This window comes from Sciurus vulgaris (genome assembly GCF_902686455.1).
Source record: "Sciurus vulgaris genome assembly, chromosome: 5".
NCBI classification, from domain to species: Eukaryota; Metazoa; Chordata; class Mammalia; order Rodentia; family Sciuridae; genus Sciurus; species Sciurus vulgaris.
The window spans coordinates 181437117-181461918 of NC_136465.1; the positions used below are offsets into that span (position 1 = coordinate 181437117).

The window sequence follows — 24802 nt, forward strand, 5'->3', positions numbered from 1 at the left end:
CCAGGTCTTTTGGTCATGGCATCAAAAAAGCTAACTAAAACACTGGGGACTGAACCCAGAGCACATTACCACTGAGCTACGTCCCTAGTTCTTTTTACTTTTTATTTTGAGAAAAGGTCTGGCTAAATTGCTGCCTCAGCCTCAAGTAGCTGGGTTTAAAAGTCTGTGCCACTGAGCCCCAACCCTATACTGTTATATTAACATAATGGGAATTGAACTCAGGGTCTCATGCATGCTAAGCAAGCACTGTATCACTGAGCTATATCACCAGCCTCCATATTGTTTTAAATGAAAACTTTGTAATAAGTTTTGAAATTTTGAACTGCAAATCCTTCAGCTTTGTTCCTTTTCAAGACTTTTTTGAATATTCTGAGTCTCTTGAAATTTCCATATGAATTAGAGAACTTTTTCATTACTGCAGAAAAGTTCATCAGAATTTTGTGGGGTATTTTTTTGCATACTTTTTGTGTGTTATGATTGTACATGATGATGGGATTCATTGCTATGCGTTCCTACATCCACGCAACACAAACAGTACAATTTGCCAGTATCCTTCCTCATTATTTCCCGTTCCCCTCCCCTTAGCCATCAGAATTGTGACAGTGTTTGCCTTATTTCTGTAGATCACCATTAGTAGCCTTCTGATCCAGGGGACCTACATGTATCGAGGTTTTCTTTTTTCTCCTTTTTTGTGGTGCTGAGGTTGGAACCCAGGGCCTCAAACATGATAGGCAAGTGCTTTCCCTCTAAGTCACCTTGCAGACTTTGAGACAGGGATGTGCTTACGCTGTCCACGCTGGCCTTGAGCTTACATCCTGCCTCAGCTTCCACGTAGCTGGATTTCAGGCACGCACCACCATATGGCTTTAATCCTAAGTATTTTATTTTTTAGGATGCTGTTTGAATATGGCATTACTTTCTTAATTTCTTTTTCAGATTGTTCAGTGCTTGTGTATAGAGACACTATTTATGTATGTTGATCTTATACTTTGTAATTTGGATGTCTTTTTTCTTTTCTTGTCTTAAAAAATTTGGCCATTACAATTTTTTCATTCTAAAAATTTGTTTATTTTCAAGTCTGCTATGTTTAGCATGGCTTTTATTTCTTTAAATATAGCTAATTGATGATCTTCATTTGATAGCTGCACTACCCCAAATCTTTGCAGGACTTTTCTTTTGTCTATTATCTTGCTAGTTCTGGTTATTGTGTCATTTTTCCTGTGTGTGTCTGCAACCTGGATATTTAGTGTGAACAATACATGTAGAAATTATTTGAGGTCTAGGATTATATGGATATATATATATATATATATATATTTTTTTTTTTTTTGGTACCCGGGATTTAACCCAAGGATAGTAGTGACCACTGAGTCATATCCTCAGCCCTTTTTATTATTTTCAAACAGGGTCTTGCTAAGTAGCTGAGGCTGGTCTCAAACTTGAATCCTCCTGCTTCAGTCTCTGGAGTAGCTGAGATCATAGGCACGGCCTATGCCTGAGGATGCGTACCTTTCTTAAGGAAGGATTTCAGTTGGAAGCTGATGTCAGGAACAGTTTGAACCACTCTAATTCAAGTTCAAAGACTGAAATTCCCTGATCCCCTGTCACACGAACCTAGGCCTCAGATTCACATGGGCATGATTTATGTTTTATTTACTCTTATCCAGAGGGCATGATACTTTATGGTTATAGCTCAAAAAAAGGATGGCTTGCCAGACCCCAGCTGTGTGGGCTCTCGTCCTGGCCCTGTTTGCCCTGTGAGGTCACAGACCATAGCCGTATCCAAGCTGCTTACTCTGCATCTGCACATGTCTCAGACAAACAACTCTGAGGGCAGGCTTCCTTCCTGGGTTCTCAGACCTTGTCCTATGTTGTAGCTGTGTGGAACTCTTTGATGCTTTTATGAACATGTATATGTTTTAAATAGTTTCGTTCAGCCTTTATGGTCTTCTTTAGAGTTAATTACCACCCCTGGAATCCCTCATACACTGTAGAATCCACTCCTCAAGTCTCGGTGTCTGCCTCTGTTTCTGATTCTACCCGCCCCCCCACAGACCCCTTACCTGATGGAATTTTGATTGAAATCATTATTGACCTCTGTAGGTGAATTTCGGGACAATGATGTCTTTATGACGTTAAGTTCTCGGATTCACTGGACTAGAGATGCAGCTCAGTGGCAGAGAAACGGCCTAGCGTGCACGAGGGCCCTGGGTTCCAGCACACTGCTCCCACTTCCCCTCATCAATGGTTCTCCAACTCTAGGATTTTTGTTGAATTTTAGGCAAGTGATCTACACTGAGTTACACCCCAGTACCAATTTTTAAAAATTAATTTTAAACATGCAGTGATCTGAATTTAGCAACTGACCTCAAGAACAAAATTATAGCTGGGTCTGGTGGAGCACCCCTGTAATCCCAGTGGCTCAGGAGGCTAAGGGAGAAGGATCCTCAAGTTCAAAGCCAGCCTCAGCAACTTAGTGGGGCCCCTAAGCAACTTAGCAAGACCCTGGCTCAAAATAAAGAATAAAAAAGGGCTGGGATGTAGCTTGTGGTTAAGTATCCTGGGTTCAATCCCCAGTATCCACCCCTTCAGATTATGTATTCTCCCTCTTGTACAAAGAGGAGACATTTAATATATTTTATCTCTTCCTTCTTTTTCCCTTCCCATACTTTGTTCTTATTTAAAAATTTTATTTTTATGCCCCTTTTATTCCAAGACTCTCCATGAATATTTGTGTTGAACTTCACAGTCACGTTACGAAGAATTATTTAAATAAGTTTTTCAATACCACATTTTAAAGTCATGTGCATGTTCTCCTTCATTTCCATACTGTTTAAATTTTTTCTATTATAAGTCATATTTTATTGTTTCTCCTAAAAAGAACTTTTTTTTTTTTTTTTTTTTTTTATGTTACTGGGATTGAGCCAGGGCCCTGCTCCTGCTAAGCATACTCTTTACTACTGAGCTACAGAGCTACACCCCAGCCCCTGGCACAGGGAGGAGCCCTCCTGCTCCGGGCACAGGCGGCTGTATGCTGGTGCTCTGAGGAGACAAGCTTCTTTGCCTCTGTGGAGGCTGAGGGTGACCCTTCCTCCAGGGCTGAGCTGCCTCTGCAGACACCAGCAAGGGGCTCTCAGGAAGCTGCTGGTGGTCAGATCTTCCATTGCAATCCTTTTGGTATGTATGGTATTTATACTATGATAGCACACATTGACCAACTGCATGTGTCTTGCAATTTGTGTGGGTGCTTTAAGGTCCTGTCACCTCCCCAGCATGCCACATTTGAACTCCCTCTGGGAAGTGAAGAGGGCAAAACAGTCACCCTTTGGGGAGGTAACATGCCTTCAGTCACCCTACCCACACGGAGTGTCTCCATTCAAAGTTTTGCCTGTAGTTTGGTTTTGGCACAGGGTGATGCTTCCTCTCCAAAGGGAAAGAGCAGGTCCCTGCTCACCTGTGTCTGCGGCACCTTCTGTGGTTCTCACACCCTGTGGTGTTGGTTGGGGTGATCCCTGTGGTTGTTCCTCCTAGCACATTGTCCTCCATCACTTGTTCTGATAGTGGCCTGGGGCTCTGACTGATGAGTCTTCAGAAGCTAGGGGGAGCTGTATGGCCCACAGGAGGCTCAGGGGGTATCATCTCTACACTCTGAATGTCTCTGGATTCCCAACTAAACCAAGAGTCAGAGCCTCGGGCTGGGACAGAGAGTAAAGGCAAGAAAATCCTCCCCAACTTGAAGTCCACCTTAAGGCATGGGACCCACCCCGCCCTCTCACTGTCATCTAATAGTCCTGGGGGAACTCGAAGAGGTGGGGGGCATGCCAGGTGAGACACTTGAAGCTCAGCACAGCCCAGGCTGGGTGCCAGGGACACTTTTGGCACCTCCTTGCTGCCTCACTCAGGGAGAAGTCCCTGGGTCCACTATGTCCCAGAGGAAGGAGAAAGTCACATTTTTGTCCCAGGGACTTCAGACTGTTTCATGTGTGAGCTCCAACTGGCACCTATCCCAAGTGAGACTCATTCCTGAGATGGGTTTAAGTGAGAAGCAGATGAAGAGAAGGACTCCTCCCTAGGGAACCAAGCTCAGGTTCCATGTATGCAGGCCGGCCCTTGCATGTGGGCTTGAGGTGAGACATCAGACCAGACAGGAAAGGCTGGGGACTGAGAGGCCATTCAGGTGCAGGGCTGGCAGAGGCCTGGGGCCAGAAGGGCTTCTGAAAGATCTGGGTGTTGGCTGATTGATGTAACTGGAGCAGGGCAGGCAAGGCTCCGGGCTCTCCAGGGACCTGGAGCCACACCTGGGTAGTCTGGAGGAGTAAAGTGGGGCCCAGGAGGTCCTAGGTCTTGGTGGGTTGGAATAGGCCTGGCTGCAAAGAGGGAAACATAATTTTTGGATTTTATTTCATTTTTTTTTTCCTTCTTGACTTCAAAACTCTATCCCATCTGCCTCTGGGGACCTCAGGACAAGGAAAGTCCCAGGGCTGCTGAAGGTGGTGATATGGAAGTCTCAGTCTTCACACCCAGATGCAAACCTCCACTCACACCTGCTATGATAGTCTTACTGATGGGACCCATGTCCCAGGGTCCCCTCCCCAGTCCGAGAGACCAGGAGGTCTATCCCCTGCAACTCCTCCCTATTGCCGTAGTGGAATCAGCCTCTCCAGTTTCTGGTAATTTCATCAGGCTGCATCATGTTGCTAAGGCCAGAGATAACATCTCCCCATGGGTTACCTTCCCTGCCAGGCCCCTGCAGCAGGACTCAGGGTCAGAGGAGGGACCCAGGGGTGTGGGAAGAACTGGGGATGTGAGGATCTGTCAGGCAGAAGCAGGTTGGCTGGACTGCTGGCATAGTGTCTGGGAACACTCCCATTTGATCGTGGGATGCCAGGAAAAGAAGAAGAGGGCAGGAGCTAGAGGGCAGTCTGGCAAGGCTGTTGAAGACTACAGGTCTCCTGATACCTCCAACTGATCCTACTGATAAACCTCCAGGCCTGTGTGCAGGGAGAGATCCCCAAGGTCCTAGAGGACAGGTCCACCTTAACAGGGCAGCCCTGGACAGGGCACTCAGGATGCCAACTGCTCAGACCGCAGGCCAGGACCTTGAGCACGGCACACACAGCAGACAGCCAGCACTGGATTCCTCATACCTTGTCTTCACCCAGCACCATGATCCAAGGTGCCCTGGAGGCGGGTGGACCCCTCTGGGGCTGGGACGGGGATGGTGATGATGACGGGGGCAGAGCGGTGCTTGCTCTGCTGGCTGTAGCTGTGGTGGCTGCCACAGCACTGGCTTTGCACTGGTTTGGCTCAGGACAGGATCAGGAGGTGGCCGGACCGAAGTACACAGCCCCAGAGATCCAGTCTACTCAAGGAGCCAGGCTGGCTCTGCATCCAGAGTGCAAGGTCAGTGGTGGTAGCGAGGGAGAAAGACGAAGGCAGGGGAAGTCACATCCTCCAAGACTCAGCCAGAAGAGCCCTGCTACATCTGCAGCCCAGGACCGGGAGCCCCTTGTTGGCAGAGTTGTGGCTGCCACAGCCCATCTTCCACTCAGGACTCTCGGAGATGCCACCAGCAGAGGAGCCTTGGGGCAGCAGCATGGAAACACCACCCCAGGAGCCCTGCGAGCTAAAGGAAGGGAGCCCCCCAGGTCAGACACTGCTCTCCTGGGTAGGAGCAAAGCTGGGGGGACACCTGCTCCCCTCCTGATCCACTTCACCCTTCGGAGTCCTGGTGGCGAAGCAGAATTGCAGGCGGGGGCAGGTGGTGCCGGTGCTAACGGGCCAGCTCGCCAGGTCCCCATCCACACGCAGCAACAGGACACCAGTCGCTGGCACCTGTCTGGCTCTCTGGGGACAGTCCGCCGCAGCCGGCGACCTCGGACCCACGCTGTCTTCGGAGACAGAACCTGCCGCCCCTCAAAGCCCGACCCCCTCCGCCTGGGCGCCTCGGTGAGTGTGTGGGACGCTGTGGACGCTGCGGACGCGGCTTCCGCCGCCGCAATGGACGCCCACGCCCGCAGCCCAGGCGCAGGCTCGGAGCTGTCCGCCTCAGCCCAGGGTCCCGCCCCGCAGACGCTGCCCCAGACCCGCGCCACGGAAACGGGTGCCGGGACGAACGGCTCTGAGCGCGGGCGCGAGAAGAGCAGCCCCCCGCCAGCCGCAGTCCACGCTCTGGGCTCCGGGGCGCAGGCTGGCGAGAGCGGCGAGACCCGCGCCCGCGCCCCCAGGGAGGCTCTGGGGGTCCGGGCCCCCGCGGAGGGCTGGTCCCGGGCTAGGAGGGCGGTCGTCGGCCTCGCCCTGGACTCGGCGGGCGGGTCGCTGGAGGGGCCGCCGTGGGGCCTCCAGCCGGCGGAGGCGCAGGCGGAGTCCTGCGGCGCACGCCAGGACCGCGCTGCGGGCCCGGCCGACGGCGGCCCCTCGCTCGACGCCGGGGCGGGCGGAGCGGAGAGGCCCGGGGACCGTCGCACCGGAGGAGGGAGGGAGTCTGAGCCCAGCAGGGAGCAGGCGGCCGGCGGCCCGGCGGCTGAGCTGGAGTCCCCGCGGACCCTGCACGGAGGGAGGCCAACTGCAGACGGCCACAGCCGCGCCCCCTCCACCAGTCGTCCAGCCACGAACCCGCCTCGCGGCCGGGGTCCGGGTCGGCCGTCCCCGGAGGCAGCTGGTTCTGCAGCCCCCGGCCCCTCTCCTTCAAACTCTCTGCCCCACGGAGTCAGCCAGGAGCCTTCTGAGGGCGAAAATGTCAGCGCGGCGCCAGCCTCCTCGTCAGCCCGGGTCCAAGTTTCCACTTCAGCTCCGACAGGGATCCTCGCGCCTTCCCCAGTCACAGCCCCCTCGCCTGCCACACTCCCAGCCTCAGCTTCGTCTCCAACCTTAGTCCCGCCCACAGCCTCAGCCCCTGCCTCAGCCCCAGCCTCAACCTTATCCCCATCTCCAACATCGCCCCCAGCCCCAGCTTCAGTGAGTGGGTCAAGGCCTGCGTCTGGGGAGTCCAAAGTGGGTCTCTCGAGGAGCTGCCAGGAAGGGCAGATTTCCACTAGCTGGGGAAACCTTATTGCCATGGTTCTTAGAAGCCACCCCTTTCCCAGGCAGGAGGAGCCCAGAGGAAGTGCTCCAAGGGCAGTGCCTGTGAGCCCTGCAGGCCCCAGCTCTTCCACACATTCTGCAGACAGACCACCGGCTTCCCACTCGGAAGGGGCAATCCCCAATCTCCAGGGTAGGCACACATCTTCTTTGGGGATTGTCACACAGTCAGGGGGACTGGCTAAGGCTCTATGGCAGGCCCAGTCAATGAGCTTTGAGTCCAATGGGGCTCCCACCCATGACCCACCTTTAGGCCCCAAAGGAGATGGAACCGAGGAGAAAAGTTTAGACTCACCGCCCTCAGCTGCAGTGCCTGGGGGTCCCTCACAGCCCTGTGTGCACAGGCAGCCTGGACCTGCACCATCCTCTGCTATGAAGTGGGATTCTCAGCATGTCCCCAGACCACGGAAACACAGCATGTGTGAAATAGCCAGGAGCTCTGAGCAGTTGGTTAGCCCGGTGGTCCCAGAGCAGCACCAGAGTGAAGTGCTCAGGGAGGGGGCCAGCCCTGCAGGCAGTAGAGAAGTCCTCACAGAGAAGCAGAAAGAGGCCCAAAAACTCATGGTTTTTCTGCAGAGGCCTGGGCGTTGGAGGATGGTTGAGGGGCCCCAGAAGCCCCACTCATTGCCCTTGGAGCCTGCCGCAGCTGTTCCACGTCCCTTGCGGCTAGACCTGGGCAGCTGCCTGGAGGTGCTGGCCTTTGCCCAGCAGCGTGGGGAGCCTGGCCTAGCCCAGGAGACCTACACCTTGATGAGCAACAACCTGCTGCATGTGCTGGGCGACCCACACCTCTACCGGCAGTTGAGTGGGGCCGACCGGGAGCACATCCTAAGCCTGCGGACGGGCCAGGGCCAGGCAGTGCTGGGGGTCCTTGTGCTGCCCAGACTCTACCAGGTGTGCCACTCAGGACTCAAGAAGAGTTCTTATGGCGAGGAGGCGCCTGCAGCTCAGCCTGCACCTCTGCCTCATCAACCGTATCTCCATGTGTTCAACCCTCAAGAGAACATTTGGTGGCCCCTGACCCAGGTGCCGGAGGAGGCCCCCCTCCGGGGCTGTGGTCTCTGCACCATGCACAACTACCTATTCCTGGCAGGTGGCATCCGTGGCTCTGGTGCCAAGGCTGTCTGCTCCAAAGAGGTCTTCTGCTACAACCCTCTGACCAACATTTGGAGTCAGGTTCGGCCCATGCAGCAAGCCAGAGCCCAGCTCAAGCTGGTGGCCCTGGAAGGGCTGCTGTATGCCATTGGGGGCGAGTGCCTGTACAGCATGGAGCGCTACGACCCACGCACAGATGCCTGGACCTTGTGTGCCCCCCTCCCAGCAGGCACCTTCCCTGTGGCCCATGAGGCTGTGGCCTGCCGTGGGGACATCTACGTCACAGGAGGTCACCTCTTCTACCGTCTGCTTAGATACAGTCCTGTGAAGGACTCATGGGATGAATGCCCTTATAGTGCCAGCCACCGGCGCTCCAGTGACATGGTGGCACTGGGGGGATTTCTGTACCGCTTTGACCTGCTGCGGGGTGTGGGCGCTGCAGTGATGCGCTACAACACGGTGACAGGTTCCTGGAGCCGTGCTGTCTCCCTGCCACTGCCTGACGCTGTCCCACTCCGCTGTACTGTGCTGGGCAACACCATTTACTGCCTCAACCACCAGGTCACTGCCACCTTTGTAGTCTCTGAGGGGACTGCCCAGTTTCAGGCCAAGGAACTGCAGCCCTTTCCCCTGGGGAATAAGGGGATCCTCTGTCCATTCATCCTGACTCTGCCCACTGAAGCCCAGCTGCAGAACTCACTCTGAATGCCAGTAGAACTACACTCCAGGGATACCCTTCATCTGGGGTTCTGAGGGGATGTGGGGCATGGAGAGGGGGTTGGGGTGAGAACATTCTGCTCCTGTTTCTGGGACACCTTTCCCTCTACATTTATCTCCTGCTGTAAAGATAGTCACTTATTTCTGGAGTGAGATCCCTTCCACTTCCCGCCTCTTGGACTCAGGCCCCTCACCCTGCTGGTTCCTGCCCCAGGTCCTTACCTGCTTTGGATGCCTCAGCTTGCTCCCAGTCTCCTGTCTGGCTGGGGGACTCCTGGGCCCAGAGCCAAGGAAGGAGATGATGGAAGCTTGTTTGTGCTCCCTGTGTTCGTCAAGGTAGAAGTGGAAGCAAAGAGGTCCCCGGGAGATGCCCTTGCCTCTGGGACTTTGCCATTCTGAGGCTTCTGAGGAGCCTTTTGACTCTTTCCTCCTGAGTCTGATTGGGTGTGGAACCCTTGCCTGTGCAGCTGGGTCTGGAAGCCCTGCACAGGGCCCTGCCTAGACCTGACAGGACTGCTTGGCTCCCTCTACAACCTGCAGGTCTCTCTGCCCCTCAAGACTCCCATCCCCGTTACCCAGATCTCCCTCTAAATAAGCCCCCTTTTAGCTGTGTGGACTCAAAACAAGATGTTCCCCCCCACCCCATTAACCTCGTATATAAAAGAGGCCTAATGGACACCTGTCTCTCAGGAGAGCTGTGAGAATGTGATCAACAGTGGGCCACCTAGCAGAGTGCCTGGGGTACACAGCATGAGGAATGACGTGTTTTCTCTCCCTACCCACTTTGAAGCCCACGTTAGCGGGTAAATAAATTTGATTGAGTGCTGCCTGTCCCAGCACCTGACCTGATTTGCCCTGTCTGGCTCTTTTTTCTTTTTTTCCTATGCTCAACACCACTGCACCAAATGTTCCACCCACTGAAAGACTCTGCATCTTACCCTTGTCTTGCCTTGTTCACAAATTACAGCAGGCAGCTGGGTGGATCACAGCACAGGATAGAAAGGGTCCTTGGGTTGTGCTTGAAAATAAGTTTATTGAGAAACAAGTACTGTGCACACAGCTATATATCTGGGTCACTGGCCCGTCTCTGTGGCTCCTGTGCATGATGGATGGCAGCGTGGATGAGCAGCAGGGCCTACTGCTTGCGCTTGGTCTCACTGAGCAGCTCTTGCCAGTTCTTCTCCATCTCCTCCTTGCAGTTGAGGAAGGCGTCCTCCAGCCGGCGCATGGACTCCGCCAGAGTGGGGTTGGTGCGCATGACCACCATGTCATAGGCCATCCAGGTCGCCTGCACTGCAACAACCAGACAGGCCCAGTCAGGCCACAGGTGGTGCTGCAGCTCTGGGGGACCTCACTCATACTGCCAGGGGGCTGGACCCCGCTGGGACACCCCATGTTCCAAGGAGAGAACGCTGTTGGCCTGTAAGCTACAACAGGGCTCATAAAACACCCTGTGAAACCTCCTTCCTGCAAACAGCAATAATGACACGTCTTAATTTCCAGTCTTAACTTCTGGATTCATCAGCCCATGACAGTAAAAGGCTGGAGGCCAGTCTGATGTGAACTGGGAGGAAAACTGGCGCAAACCACAGGTCCTTGCCTACACAGTTCACAGCTGGTGGCTGCAGGGCAACCTCCCCAGGAGTCACATGCTCAGGTAGGCCGGCTGTTCCCAGGCCTACAAGTCCTTACTCTCATGTTTCTTCATGCTCAGTAGCTTGGGGTCCCTGTCCACCTGCAGCTTGCACCTCTGCACTTTCATTAAGACTCAGGCCAGGGCTTCTCCTGGGGAAGTTCTGCTGCCTCCCCTGTAAGACACCTTGAGTAATCACACTACTCTTTCCCTCTGAGAGCAACTTGAGGGCAGTGTTCACCTGGACCTCCAGGTGAACACATGCTTCTTGTGCAAACTCAGTGGAAGTATGCAGAAACCCCAATTTGCACTGTGGCTCTGCATTCTAGAATTGCACAGAACAAAGGTCACCCCTTCTGCGTGACAACCCAGCACAGTAGATCGATCTCCTTAACACTCCTCTTTGTTGAGTTGAAAAATGCTGGATACTCTGAGAAGATATGTTTTCAAGGAAATTAACCAAAGAGGATACAGGAAGCATGATTAGTAATAAAAGTACATGTGTCTCTCACACCAACAAGGTCAGCCATGTGGCACACTTGAAGTTTCACAAAGTAACATCTGTTTGGTTAGGGAAAATTGTTAGAAAACATATGTGTAGTGTTTCAACAGAGTTCATGAGTCTAGCAAGTATAGGGATTCTTGGACTTTTGGAAGCCTGAGTGGCCCTTGGGACACTTCTTATAATGTAGGCTGCTATTCCCCACCCCACGCAACCCATGGTGAGTCTTGTCTACCTGGTTGGGAATGGTACCCAGGAGCCTGGATGCTGTACACATCCCGGATAGATCTGGTGCAGGGAGTCTGCATACCACCCTTTCACACCAGGGACAACAGGTGACACATGGACCAGGTCTGCAGAACAAAACCAGCTTCCCCGCTCTCCACTTACTGGCCCTGTGGCCTTGGATATGGAGTCAGACTTGCAACATCAGTTTCTACTTCTGCAAAATAGAGACCACTTCCTGATCATGGCTTGCTGTGAAGATTAAATGGGTGACATACATGAACTGCCAAACACATGTGTCATAGACCAAGTGTTTGTCCCTTCCAAATTCACATGTTGAAATCTAACCCCAAGGTGAAAGTGTTAGGAGGCAGAGGCTTTAAGGAGATGAGTGCTCATGGGTATGGAGTCCTCATGAATGGGATTGGTGTCCTTACAAAACAGACAGAGAGCTTGCTCTCCGCCATTGAAGACACATTGAGAAGACGTCTGTCTGCAAACTAGGAAAAGGCTTCTCACTAGCACCAGACTGACTTCGCCTCCAGGACTCTGAGAAATAAATGTCCATTGTGTCTTTTAAGCCACCCTGTCTATGGCAATCTGTCACAGCAGCACAAAACAATGAAGACAGAAATTGGGCTGGGCACAATGGCACATACCTGTAATTCCAGAGGCTCAGGAGGCTGAGGCAGGAGGATCGCAAGTTTAAGACCAGCCCCAGCAACTTCACAAGGCCCTAAGCAACTTAATGAGACCCCCTCTCAAAATAAAAAATAAAATAACTGGGGATGTAGCTCAGTGTAAAGAGTCCCTAGATTCAACTCCCAGTACAAAAACCAAAAAACCAAAAACCAGAACACAAAAACCAAAAAGCTTCACCAAACCCCGCCCCCCAAAAAACCCAACCAACCAACCAACCAAACAAACAAACAAAACCAACAAACAAAACCAACCAACCAACCAAATAAAAGCAAATGGCCAATTGTGGTGGTGCACACCTGTAGTTCCAGCAACTTCGGAGGCCCAGGCAGGAGGATTGCAAGTTTGAGGCCAGCCTGGGCAACTTAGCCAGACCCTGTCTCAAAAACAGAAAGGGCTATAGTCAGTGATAAAGGGCTATAATCAGGTACTGTGGGTTTAACCCCCAGAACCACCTGGTGGGGGGTGGGAATACAAATGACATCTGGAAGTGTGGAAGTAACTCTGGAATTGGGTAGTGAGTAGAGGGTGCAAGAGCTCTGAAGTGCATGCTAGGAACTGACACAGCATTACCATGCACGGAGCTTTAAAAGTAATTCTGGTAAGTGCTCAGAAGAAAAGAGGAATTTAGAGAGAAAGCCTCCTTCTTAGAGAACTCATAAATGATCAAGAATAGCCGGCGGAAATACAAATGGTAAAGCCATTCTAATGGGGTACAGATGGAAATAAGGAACAAGTTATCAGAGACCAGAGAAAAGGTGATCCTTGTCATGAAGTGACAAAGAACTTGGCTGAATCGTGTTTGTTTTCTAGTGTTTTGCAGAAGGCAGAACTTGTGAGCAATGAGATCGGATATATATTTAAGGATATATATTTGCTCAAAGAAAGAAGAAACTCTTATTATAAAATAACTAATTGAGGCACCCAGGGTAGAGAGGATGGATGAGAAATCAAGATTGGTGTAGGTGATCTTCCATAGGAGCTAGAATTTTCATGTGAGAGGTCATTGTTGAGGTGCCCCATCCAGGACTCTTGAGGCTTTTGGTGCAGAGCAAGAGTCATATATCCAGCTTCTCTACCTCTCTGATGTTTCAAGAGTCAGTATTCGATATAGGGTGGATTGTTTCCTCCCTAAATTCATCTGTTGAAATCCTAATTCCTAGTACTTCAGAAAGGGACTGTATTCAGAGATCATATTTTTAAGAGGTGGTTAAGTTAAAATGAGGTCATTGGGATGGGCCCTAATCCAGTATGAGTGATCCTGGTAAGGAGAGGAGATTAGGACACAAACAGGAAGAAAGGGGCCATCATGTAAGGACATAAGGAAGAGATGGATGTCTACAAGCCAAGGAGAGAGACCTCAGAAGAAACTAACGTTGCCCACACTGCTAGCCCCCAGCACTGTGAGAAACGAATTTCTGTTGTTGAAGCTGCCCAGCCTGCAGTCCTTTGTAGGGCAGACCTACCAACACACTGGATCTCACTACAGAGCAAGGTCTGCTTCCTGCTGCTCTGGCTCCTGCTCTCCTGGTAGCTTTGCTCTGGGTTTTGCCTTCAGCATTAGGACACTCGTTCCCAGCCTCTCACCATTGGAGTCCCAGCTCCTGCATGACTTGACTGAGGTCTCTGGTTGAGCCATGCTCATCTCACTAGGTTGATGGTACCATGCACAATTTGGGCCTTGTATGAAGGCTCTCAGTCAAAGAGGGTAAGTGGGGGCTGGAATCCAAATTAAAGTCCTCTCTTCAAAATATGAGGAGATTGCATTTGGCCAGGGGCCGGGGAGTGTGCCTTTTTCTAATTCATTACAAAGAATTTTTTCAATCATCTACCCAGAAAAAGCAGCATCTTTTTTTCTATTCATATGGAGGTGCACTATCATCTAGCAGAGGACTTATTAGCTATATTTAAGTTTCCAGGGTGTGGGCATGGGGGAATATCTCGGGAACGCTTACCTTTTGTGGGACCAGTGATGCCTTGAAGATGTGTTCTATCTAGATTTTGTTGGTGAGGGATGGAAGGATCCTGCAGCATCCCCCTGCCCCGGCTCCCTGAGCAGCTTGGGATCACAGGTGTGGCCCACCCTGGCTAGAGCTCCTTCACAGTCACAGCAGTGCAAGGCTGTCGCTCCTCAGCGTGTGCCTTTTGTCCTCACTAAAACTGCTCTCTCCAAATCACCAAATGACCTCAGTATTTCCAAAACCAAAGGGATGTATTGATTCTTGTCTCCTCCTGAACCGTCTCCTGTCTTGGCCAGCATGGTGCTAGTCTTCCAGTTCTCTCTGTGCCTATGAGCATCTTTCTTCTCCCTTATGGCGAAACACCTTTGTCTACTTTTCCAATCGATGGAGCTTCTGGGGTTGTGTCTTCAGGCCACACTCTTCACTATGAACCTACTGCATGGTCAGTATCACCCACACACTGGGAAAAGGAAGGTGGTCAGACCTTTTGAGGGTCATTAGACTCAACTTACACTATCCTGGAGATCCAAGCTTCACTGTGGTCCACCAGTCAGATAGAGGCTATGGAGCCAAGTGGTCAATGGCGTGTCAGCTCAGGTCTGTCTCACAGGGGTCATGGGTCTCTGAACGCCCCCTGTGGTTATTCTCAGTTTCAGGATGCAGAATTGGAATAGACATACTCAGTAACTGGGAGAATCCCTACATTGTTCACTGACCCATGAGGGCTATCATGGTAAGAAAGGTAAAACGGAAGCCAAGCAGGACCGCCTCTCGCTACAAGAGCAGCAGACCAAAGCAACTGCATTCCTGCACACCGCAGGCTTTGACCACCATTAAAAACCTGAAGAGTGGGAGACATTCCCACCACATCCCTATTCAATTCGCCTGTTCGGCCTGTGCGGAAGATGATCTCAGAGAATGACAGCAGATTATCAAACTCAATCAGGAGGTGACTCCAGATGTGGTTTTGTTGCTGGAAAAAATGAAGAAATGAACACATTCCCTTGTACCTGGTATGCAGCTGTTGATCTGGCAAGATTTTTTTTTTCCTTCTCTATACAAAGACAATCAGAAGCAATTTGCCTTCAGATGATCAGGCCAATAACACATCTTCACTACCCTTGATCAGGTCTATTAACTCCTCAGTGGCTAGGGTTTGGATCCGTATGAAAGGCTCTGCCACCAGCCTATGGCACTACTGGGAGGAGGCAGAATCTTTAGGAGGCGATGCCCAATGGAAGGAAGTCGGGTCACTGAAGTGGTGCCCTTGGAGGGGACACTGGGACCCCAGCCCCTTCCCATCTTTCTCTCCTTGCATCTGGTTACCATGAAGTGAGCAGCTTTGTCCTACCACAAGCTCCCTGCCTGATATTCTGTCCCCCGACAGGCCCCAAAACAATGGGGACAATGGTCCAGGAACTAAAACCTCAGAAACCATGAGCCAAAATAACCTTTCCTCCTTTTAAGTTGATTTTATCAGATATTTTGTCACGGTGGTGAGAGGCTGACTAACACACCAGTTGGTACATTATACTGGTGATATTCTGCTGATTAGACTGAGAAGCCAAAGAAACCAGATACCAGAGTGTGTACCATGTGGCTTCGTCTGGGCCATGCATGTCAATTGTTAAATGGTGCTGGGGATGGAGGGTGGAGATGGGCTGCGCAAGGCAAAAGGAAGTGCTGGAACGGCAAACTTGTTCTGCATCTGGGTGCTGGTGCGGCTTACCCTCCCACATGCCTTGGCAAAGCTCAGTGTGCTCGATACTTCAAGTGTGCTTATTGTAGTACACATAGATTACAGCTTAAGGTAGGCGACTGCAGGAACCATAAGAGCAAGAACATTATATATCAGTATTTATGACTTGTGGTAAAGGCTATGCCAGAAGTAAATTCACATCTCCAAGTAATTTAAAAAGAATAAAATAAATGAGCATAGCATTCAACTCAAAGTTTTAATAAAATGACAATAAAAAATTAGGGAAAGCAGAATTACCCCCCCCCCCCAATAAATCCAGATAAGTCAGAATATGGAATAATAGAAACACACTGTGATGCTTTCCTGGCCATGGGCCCTTCTTTGAGAATTACTGTCACCCACAGATTCTAAGATGGAATGAGCCTGAACATCAGTCTCATTACCCATGTGGCCTAGCTCACCCTGGCCAGGGATGATGTACACCATAGCATAATTTGCAGCATTGAAAAGTAACAGATTGTTCACATCTTGGAAGGAACTGACACATGTAGTTCTGGATGAAAAAGAAATAGTATGATACATATAACAATCCTATTTATATAAATTAAAAACATATGTACATAAAACAACATACATTTTACAAGAACATACACACAGAAATGTATACATTAAGCACATTAGAATTGTTTCCTGTGGGTAGAGAGAAGGAAAGGAATGGACGACGGGGACTAGAGGGGACAAATAAAAAATTAAGCTGTACGATCATGATATACCATGAACTGTGGGCCATGAAAAAAATCAATCCTCTATATCTGAGATAAAAGTAAATGAAAAATTTGCCATGCGACAGTGTAATTTGAGAATAGGGGGATAGTCTTGAGGAAACCGCACAAAACAACATGGAAAAAAACAAAGAAATAAAACTGATTACAGAAATGATGATAAAAGATATGGCAAAACAGAGATGCACAACATGGACAACTGGAATTCCTAAAGAAGGAAACCAAAGAACCAGAGCAACTACTATCCAACGAAATGACACATGAAAAAGTGTTTATAAATGCTCTCAAGTTCACCGTTCCAGAGGTTCGCCAGGTCCCAGGATGAGTGTTACATGATATCAACACCAGTCTTATCTTGATGGAATCACAGATTTTCAATGATAAAGAATCTTAAAGGCAGAAGAAGCAAGTTACTCAAGAGGAAGCAAAGGTCTCCTACTTCTTCACAGTGCCACCAAGTTCTCCTCCAAGTCACAGAGAAAGTGATCACACATCCAACCAAGCTGCCATCCAGGCTGTGCACAGACAGATATTCTCAGGCGTTTATGGAATCAAGGAATATAGTTACTAGGCTTAAATACTGCATTTATTTGAATATACAATGTTGTCCCAACAACTGTAGGGATCATAATTACAGAACTTAAATGTTGTGGATCTTCTGTGTGTGCATGTGTTTGTGATTATGGTACCAGGGATGGAACTCAGGAGCACCCTACCACTGAGCTACATTCCCAGCCCTTTTTATTTTTTATTTTAAGACAGAGTCTCACTAAGTTCCTGAAGCAGGCCTTGAATTTGGATCAACCTCCCAAGTAGCTGGGATCACAGATGTGCCCCGCCTAGGTCAATTGATCTTATAAATCTTGATAACATACAAATAGTAGTATAGTTAATAGCTAACTATGACTCAGTTTCTTCATCTATAAAACAGGTATAAGAGTTTCGTACCTCACAATGTTGTAGTATTTAGTATTAAGTTTTGAGTGTTTCTGATGACAGTTATTAGATACTGAAGAATGAGATATAATTAAAGAAATAACACTAATGTTATTGTTAATGTTTCCCACAAACCACCTACTTTCTTTTTCTTCTGCACTTTGGTGTTCTATTATTTCCAAATCTCAGGCTTATGTATAGGAGGTAAGAGCACTGATAAAATAAAAAACAGACCTAAAATGACCTGGCTGGTGTGTCCAGCAGGCCACATGGGGCAGTGGCCCTTACCCCACCCCTGCCCTCGGGGAGTCCCCAGCTTGGGGGTCATTTCTGGTGACCATCTGCTGGCAGCTCCAGCCTGGCTCTGTGGGGCACACCTCCTGACACAGGCACCTCTGCAGCCTGCTACCCGTTCCCTGTCCAGCGGGTTTTGTAACTGCCCTGGCACAGCTCAAGTCACAGCCCGCCACCCTGTCTCCAGGGGCTAGAGTTGCCAGGGGCTCCACGAACTCTTGATTTTGTTTCTCCCTTTGCTTTTGGGTCACCATGAGATAAACAACTTTGTTTTAATTGAATTTTACTTTGAATTTTAAAATGGAACATGCAACATCTTCTTAAAAAATTATTTGATTAGCAATTATAAACTTAATAACCATTTATTTTGAAATGCTAATGCTTACACCAGAAAACTTCCATTGTATATAGTAGAATTTTAATAAGTTAAAAAATGTTGCTAAAAGGGATGATTTGGAAGGAAATATCCAGACTGACATGATCTTAACAAAGCAATTACCAAAGAGAAAACTGAAAAAGTTACACCAAAAAACTCTCCAGGGCTGGGGTTGTAGTTCAGTGATATAGAACTTGCCTAGCATGTGTGAGGTACTGGGTTTGAGTCTCAGCACCACATGTAAATAAATAAAATAAAGGTCCATCAACAACTAAAAAAAAAACTATCTCCAATGGTTGAGTCATTGAGGTCTTTGAAACATTAAAGCCAAGTAGTTTCCAAATACTATAATAGTACACCTATGATTTTCAGAATGTGGAAATAGATGACTCTAGAGATAGTGTAGGTCCAAGTATCTTTGAAGAGCGATTTAAATTCTCTAAGCCCCAATTCCCTCATCTATAAAATGGGGATAATAGTAGTGTCTTTTCCCCAGATTTTTGCTCTAAAAATAAATAAGACAATGTGTGTAAGACAATGTGGTATGGTCAACATAAGCTGTTATCATTATCACTGATAACCCTGGAATAGCCCTAACTACCTAAGAATCTACAGCCTACCTGCATGTTGGTATTAATGTAGCAAAAAAATGTAAAAGATCTTACATATGAAAGTTTAGCCCAGAAGTAAATGTATTGAAAAATCTGCAGAAAAATTTTGCAAAACTCTTTTGAGACATCTTAATGCACATTAATGAATAATTTAGACAGACATACCCTATCTGAATGAGAATGCTTAGTGTTAAAAATATATCATTCTTTACTGGACCCAATGGCATATACCTGTAATCCCAGCAACTTGGTATGCTAAAGTAGGAGGATTGCAATTTGAAGCCCACCTCAGCAACTTAGTGAGGTCCTTAGCAACTTAACAAGACTTTGTATCAAAATAAAAAATAAAAAGGGCTGGGAAGGTAGCACAGTGGTAAAGCACCCCTCGGTTCAATCCTCATGACCCTCCAAAAAAAATTCCTTCTTCCCAAATTAATGTAGAGGTATAACACAATCTAAATAAAATGTTGAATAAATGAATCTATATTGTTCCTGCGAAAGAATAAACATGAGAAAAGTTAAAAAATCATAAACTTTAAGAAAAAGAATGATGAGGGGGAACTTACAGATTATAATTAAAATGATTTGGTACTATACTCTTTAAAACCTAACATTGTGAAAGGGAGTAGCTACCTCTGCCCTGCTGTGTATAAGACTTTCATGAGTCATGCATCACTTGCAAACTGATTGGGTAGGAGGGAGTGGACTGGCGGGGTAAATCAGTTAGCCCCCACCTTGCTACCCTCAAATGGGGCAAATATCAGCTAAACTTGTGCTAGGAAAACTGTCCGAGCCATGCTTTGACTTAAGTTTGAGAGAAGAGAAAGACAACTTTAAGCCTTGGAATTAAGATTTGGCCTTTTAATATTGTTTGTAGGGTGTGCATTTTTACATTTATTAGGGATTGCTTCTTTGGTATGATCAAGGATCAAAGGACAAGACAAATGTCTTTGCAGGGGTATCAGAGGTCACGGGTTACATGCTGAGCCTCACTTTGGATCTAACCTACTAGGTCAGGAGGAGAGATGATATAATCCTGATCCAAAATGATCTTACTTCTGCCAATAATAACTGTCTTAACTTGTTCCAGGGACACTATGAGGAAATTATTCTACTGCTTACACTTCAGTTACAAAAATATTTTAATGTTTGGAGTATTGGATTTGAGTCTCTGGGTTCTAGGACATATATTGCTTAAGAAATGTGCTGGGTGCAGTGGCGCATGCCTATAATCCCAGTGGCTCGAGAGGCTGAGCCTGGAGGTTTGCGAGTTCAAAGACAGCCTCAGCAGAAATGAGATGCTAAGCAACTCAGTGAGACCCTGTCTCTAAATAAAATACAATATAGGGTTAGGATGTGACTCAGTGCTCGAGTACTCCTGAGTTCAATCCCCTGTACCAAAAAAAAAAAAAAAAAAAAAAAATTACCAAAGGTATGACTTTGTGTGTGTGTGTGTGTGTGTGTGTGTGTGGTACTGGAGAGTGAACCTGAGGATAGTCTATCACTGAGCTACATCCCCAGTATTTCTATTTTTTAATTTTGAGACAGGGTCTCATTAAGTTGCCTAGGCTGGGCTTGAATTTGCAATCTTCCTGTCTCAGCCTCCAGAATAGCTGAGATTACTGGTATGAGCTACTACACCCAGCACAAAAGGTAAGTTATATAGTTTCAAAATATCGTTTAATCTGCAGCTACCTATATGTTGATAAGATATTTTCAGCAGCTGGTACATTACTAGGGAAATTGTGAAAAAGACTATGTTATCCTCCAAATTTGACAATGTGTAGAACATTTATATATAAATAAGATTACAAAAAAGGAAAATATATGAAACTAAAACTAAGAAAAGAATTCAATAAAGGGAAATAATCGCCCTAACAGGAGTTCAGAGAATGTAACTAGTCATCCTAAAGTCTGTGTCTGCCCCCACCTACTTCTAAGGAAGGAAGGAACATCTCTATTAGACATTGTATTTCTAGAATGGAACATGGTAGACACCCAGTGAGTGCTGTTAAATAAGAGAACATTTCACTAGATTGAAAGAGTTACATAGTTTATAGTGGAAAATGAAAAAGGTAGTTTAAAATATATTTAAAAGTTTCTAGTATCTAGGCAGAAAATTGAAAACATTTTTAAGTAGAAATTTTCTAGAGCTTCCTGTAATGAATAATTTTTATTTATAAATAAATAATATCTTTAAAAGTAGTTTGTTTTAGCACATGCCTCTAATCTGAGTTACTTAGGAGGCTGAGGCAGGAGGATCACAAGTTCAAGCTCAGCCTAAGCAATTAGCGAAACAGTGTCTCAAAATAAAATTTTAAAAAAGGGCTGGGGAGGTGCTGGGATTGTGGCTCAGTGGGAGAGTGTGTACCTAGCATGTGTGAGGCACTGGGTGAACCTCACACATTCTCAGCACTGCATATAAACAGATAAATAAATAAATAAAAATAAATGTCCATTGACAACTAAAAAAAGTGTTTTTTTGTTTTTGTTTTTGTTTTTTGTTTTTTTTTTTAAAGGCCTGGGGACTTAGCTCTTGCCAAGCATGTGTGAGGCACTGGGTTCAATATCTGGTACTACAAACAAACAAAAAAAAGGTTGTGAGTTAAAGTATGCGTGTCTTTTGTTTTGTGGTACTAGGAATCAAAATCAAAGCTTTGTACACACTTAGGGAAGTGCTCTGCCACTGAGCTACGCACCCAACCCTAAAGTATACATGATTTCTAAAGTTTGGCTTACATTATTATTCTCTCTATCAAAACTCAGGCTCACAAATTATAAGGATTAAATATATTCTGAGTTAATAAAGAACAAATGAAATTATAATGGTGTTACTATAACTGCCAATTGGAAATAGGTTGAATAAGAGAAAAAAACTAACATTTCTTCCCCCAAATTTTAGAAATTTGCTCAACCCTATTGCTGCTCTCGTCCACTGAATTGTACCGCCCATTCTTACCACTGTTATGCTGAGCCCTTTCTATTTAAATGACTCACAGAAAGCAAGCCTGGTCCGTTCACAGGCGTCACAGTCGCCTGTTGGTCATCTGATGTGAGCTGTCACTGCATGTGAGTTGCATCTGGTATGGCCAACTGCAAGTCACTCTTTCTGCCCTCAAGAAGATAAGAGTCCCACTGCAGAAACACGATGCAAAACCCACAGAAAATAATTCAAGGTCATTCAGTGTTAAGGTCAAATGTTGTGGTGTAGTTAGTGCTGTGAAAATGGAAAGGTAGCCAAGGAAAGCCTTGCTAGAAGAAGGAACCCTTGCTGTGTGCTCAGAAGTTCAGGGAGTATTCAAGCTACTGGGAAGAAGAAATGCTGTTTGGAAAACACCCTACCTGAGATTTTTTCCATCTCTTCCAAAAGCTTTTCCAAGTCCTTATTCAGGTCTGACAGCATCCGCAGCATGTTGTCGTAGTTTCTTTCCCCAGGGTCAGAATCAGCCATCTAGGTGGTGCAGAGCAAGAAGCTGCCATGAGATGGACTGGCATTCCAGTTCCACACCATCCTGCACAGCCAGGGATCCTTCAGAGAATCTTTCCCAGCGCTTAGATCTGGACAATATCACTTACTCCACAGGCATTAGCAGCAGGTGCCTCAGAGACTGAGTCCTAGCTTGAGGAGAAGTGCTTGGGTTCAAATCCTGACTCCCCCATGCATTAGCTGGTCATCTTGGATAACTCCCTCACCTTTTCAAATATAGTTCTGTACCCTGTAAAAGGGAATTGCTAATAGTACCTATATCTTATGGGTAGGGTTTCTATAAGGATTAAATGATATAAATTATGTACTCTTCTGCAAGTAGCTACAATGATAAACATTTAATAAATCATACCTATTGCTATTTAAAATATTAAATACTGAAATCACCCCAGATCCTCTTCTGATCTTTGCTAATCACATCAATTCATTCCATTAATATTTGATGCTTATCTAACTACAAAGCTTTGGTCTAGATAAGATGGGAGAAAAATAGATTAATAATAGATTAATCTATTATTATTAATAGATTAATAGGCTCTAGATGCTCTCAGGGAATTTGTACTCTTGAGAAGATGAAGGAACAAACTAGGCAACCATTAAACAGACAGGGGATGGGCCCCACATGTAGTATTGTTCTCAGGGTTCATGTGAATGTGTGGGGTGCAGCTTCTTGGCTCTTGCTACAGAGTTAGAGGCCTCCACTCTGTGGCAGGTCTCAACCAGTGTTGGGCTTGTGCGATCTGCCTGTGCAATCCTTCTCATTAAAGGTGAACATTCCGAGGAGCATGGCACCCTCTAGCAGACCCGAGGCAGATCTGAGAACCAAAGGTGTAGGGGCAGGGTGTATAGTCTTTGGGGTCTGTAAATGTGCTACTTCTATGGGCATGGAGCCATTCCTCATGGATGGAGTCCTGGGGACTCCGTCCTTCTGGCTGGCTTAAATATGTATGCTTTTGTAAGTAGAGATAGTTTGCTAAGAGCAAGTGGGGAGGTGCAGGAGGCAGGGTAGGGACCTGAGACCCTCTGTTCTATGGCCATTTCTTCCTTTCCTTTCCTAGCCAGGCCTCACACAATGCTTGCCCTGTAATTCCTACTTCCTCTGGCATCTCACAGAAACTGCTCTTACCAAAATCAGAACGGACCACTGCAGAAGGCTGAAAGGAGGCAAGAGCAGGAAGACTAGTCAGGAGAGCACTGCCAGCTCTGAAGTTCTCACTTAAGATGACGGTAGCTTGGACTATGGTCACCATATGATGAACCTCATGATAAGTATCATGGTACTTTGTGAATTAATAGAAGGGTCCAGAACTTTGTGGAAGATGAGTCCACAGAACTTGGTATAGGAGTTGTGGGTCTAGGTTTGCAGAGGCCAGTGATGGAAAGAGATGGCGCCTAATTTTGTGAGAACACCTTGGTGGATCGCGGTGATATGATTGAAATGGAGAAGAGCAGGGGGAGGAGCAGGAGGAAAGTCAAGAGCCCTGTTCTGAACATGCTAACAAGAGGTCTGTTAGGTGGGAATTCAGAGCGGCAGCTATTCGGCTCTACGTGGGCTTGGCACTGAAGGGAGATAGGGCTGAAGAGGCGAAGTCTGGAATCAAAGTTGCAGGTTCTCTTCACCTTCTGGACTGCTATCAGAAGCATACAGAGGTGTTTCTATGAACTGAGGGACAGGGAGATTGGAAGGACAGAGTGTCAAACAGCCATAAGGATGGAAGCTGTGGCCATTTGAGTTTGGATCTGGATAGTAGGTCATGAAGATGGACAAGACTTGAGGTGACAGAAGGTGGCTTTGAGACTAAGCTCACTGTGTTTCCTCCTGATGAAGAGGCCCAGGGCGGGTAGGACTGTGCTGGGTGAAGCCTGGAGCAGTGCCAAAGCCCAAGGGCACGGGGTAATGGCAGGTTATGGGGGTGAAGGTGAGCAGAGAGCGTGTGGAGGTGGGTGCGAGGGTCTCAATTGGGGGTGAAGGAAACGGGGTTGCTAGGGAGTGAGAACCAGGAGTATTCAGAAGCAAGGCGGAGGGTCCCATTTCTGGTCTGAGGATCTTGCCTAGTACAAAGAATTTAATAGCATCTGGGACACCCCCTTAAAATAAGAATTGCGAGGGGGCTTGGGGGGCTCTTAAATCAAGGGCAGGGTGAGGCTGTGAAGTGTGACTGAAGGGACAGAACGTGTGTGTCACGTGTGGGCAGGGGGCCTAAGCTACTGAAGTAGGAAAGGTCGGGCCCACCTGGGCGCAGGCTTGGGGGACTCAGGCAGGAGGCCGTGTGGAGGACAGGTGTCCCACCTGAAAGGTGGGTGGGTGCGGTGAGAGGTGCAGGCGAGTGGCTTGAGAGTTATGGACTGTAGAGTGAGAACTATGGCACACGGTGGGAGAGACAGGGTCCTGCAGGTGATGACACGGAGGAGAGGAGTTTGGGGGGTGAGCTAAGGGGTGAGGTGAGGGGTAAGGTGAGGAAGTGAGGTGAGGAGGTGAGGTGAGGTGAGGGGTGAGGTGAGGTGACGAGTGAGGTGAGGGGTGAGGTGAGAGCTGAGGTGAGGTGAGGAGTGAGGTGTGAGGGGTGAGGTGAGGAGTGAGGTGAGGGCTGAGGTGAGGGGTGAGGTGAGGGGTGAGGTGAGGGGTGAGGTGAGGGGTGAGGTGAGGAGTGAGGTGAGGGCTGAGGTGAGGGGTGAGGGGAGGGGTGAGGTGAGGAGTGAGGTGG

General features: G+C 47.9%; 2 protein-coding genes across 3 annotated transcripts in view; one reads left to right on the forward strand and one right to left on the reverse strand.

The window, feature by feature from the left end:
* Positions 1 to 2991: 2991 nt before the first annotated feature.
* Positions 2992 to 9621, forward strand: LOC306661710 (uncharacterized protein). The gene is made up of 2 exons (XM_079140825.1): positions 2992 to 3177; positions 4463 to 9621. Exon 2 carries the CDS (start codon positions 5167 to 5169, stop codon positions 8878 to 8880), a length of 3714 nt encoding a protein of 1237 aa, XP_078996951.1. The 5' UTR covers positions 2992 to 3177; positions 4463 to 5166; the 3' UTR covers positions 8881 to 9621.
* A 136-nt stretch (positions 9622 to 9757) lies between these two features.
* The window catches only part of LOC306662594 (synaptonemal complex central element protein 3), a 15315-nt gene continuing 270 nt past the window's right edge, over positions 9758 to 24802 (reverse strand). The window contains exons 2-4 of one of the 2 annotated variants that reach the window (XM_079142450.1): positions 23224 to 23251; positions 21953 to 22061; positions 9758 to 10185 (exon numbers count right to left, since the gene is read on the reverse strand). In XM_079142450.1, the coding sequence (XP_078998576.1) occupies positions 10028 to 10185; positions 21953 to 22061 (267 nt within the window). In that variant the 5' untranslated portion in view covers positions 23224 to 23251 and the 3' untranslated portion in view covers positions 9758 to 10027. The remainder of the gene's footprint in view (positions 10186 to 21952; positions 22062 to 23223; positions 23252 to 24802) is intronic. The other variant, XM_079142449.1, reaches the window with a different exon arrangement.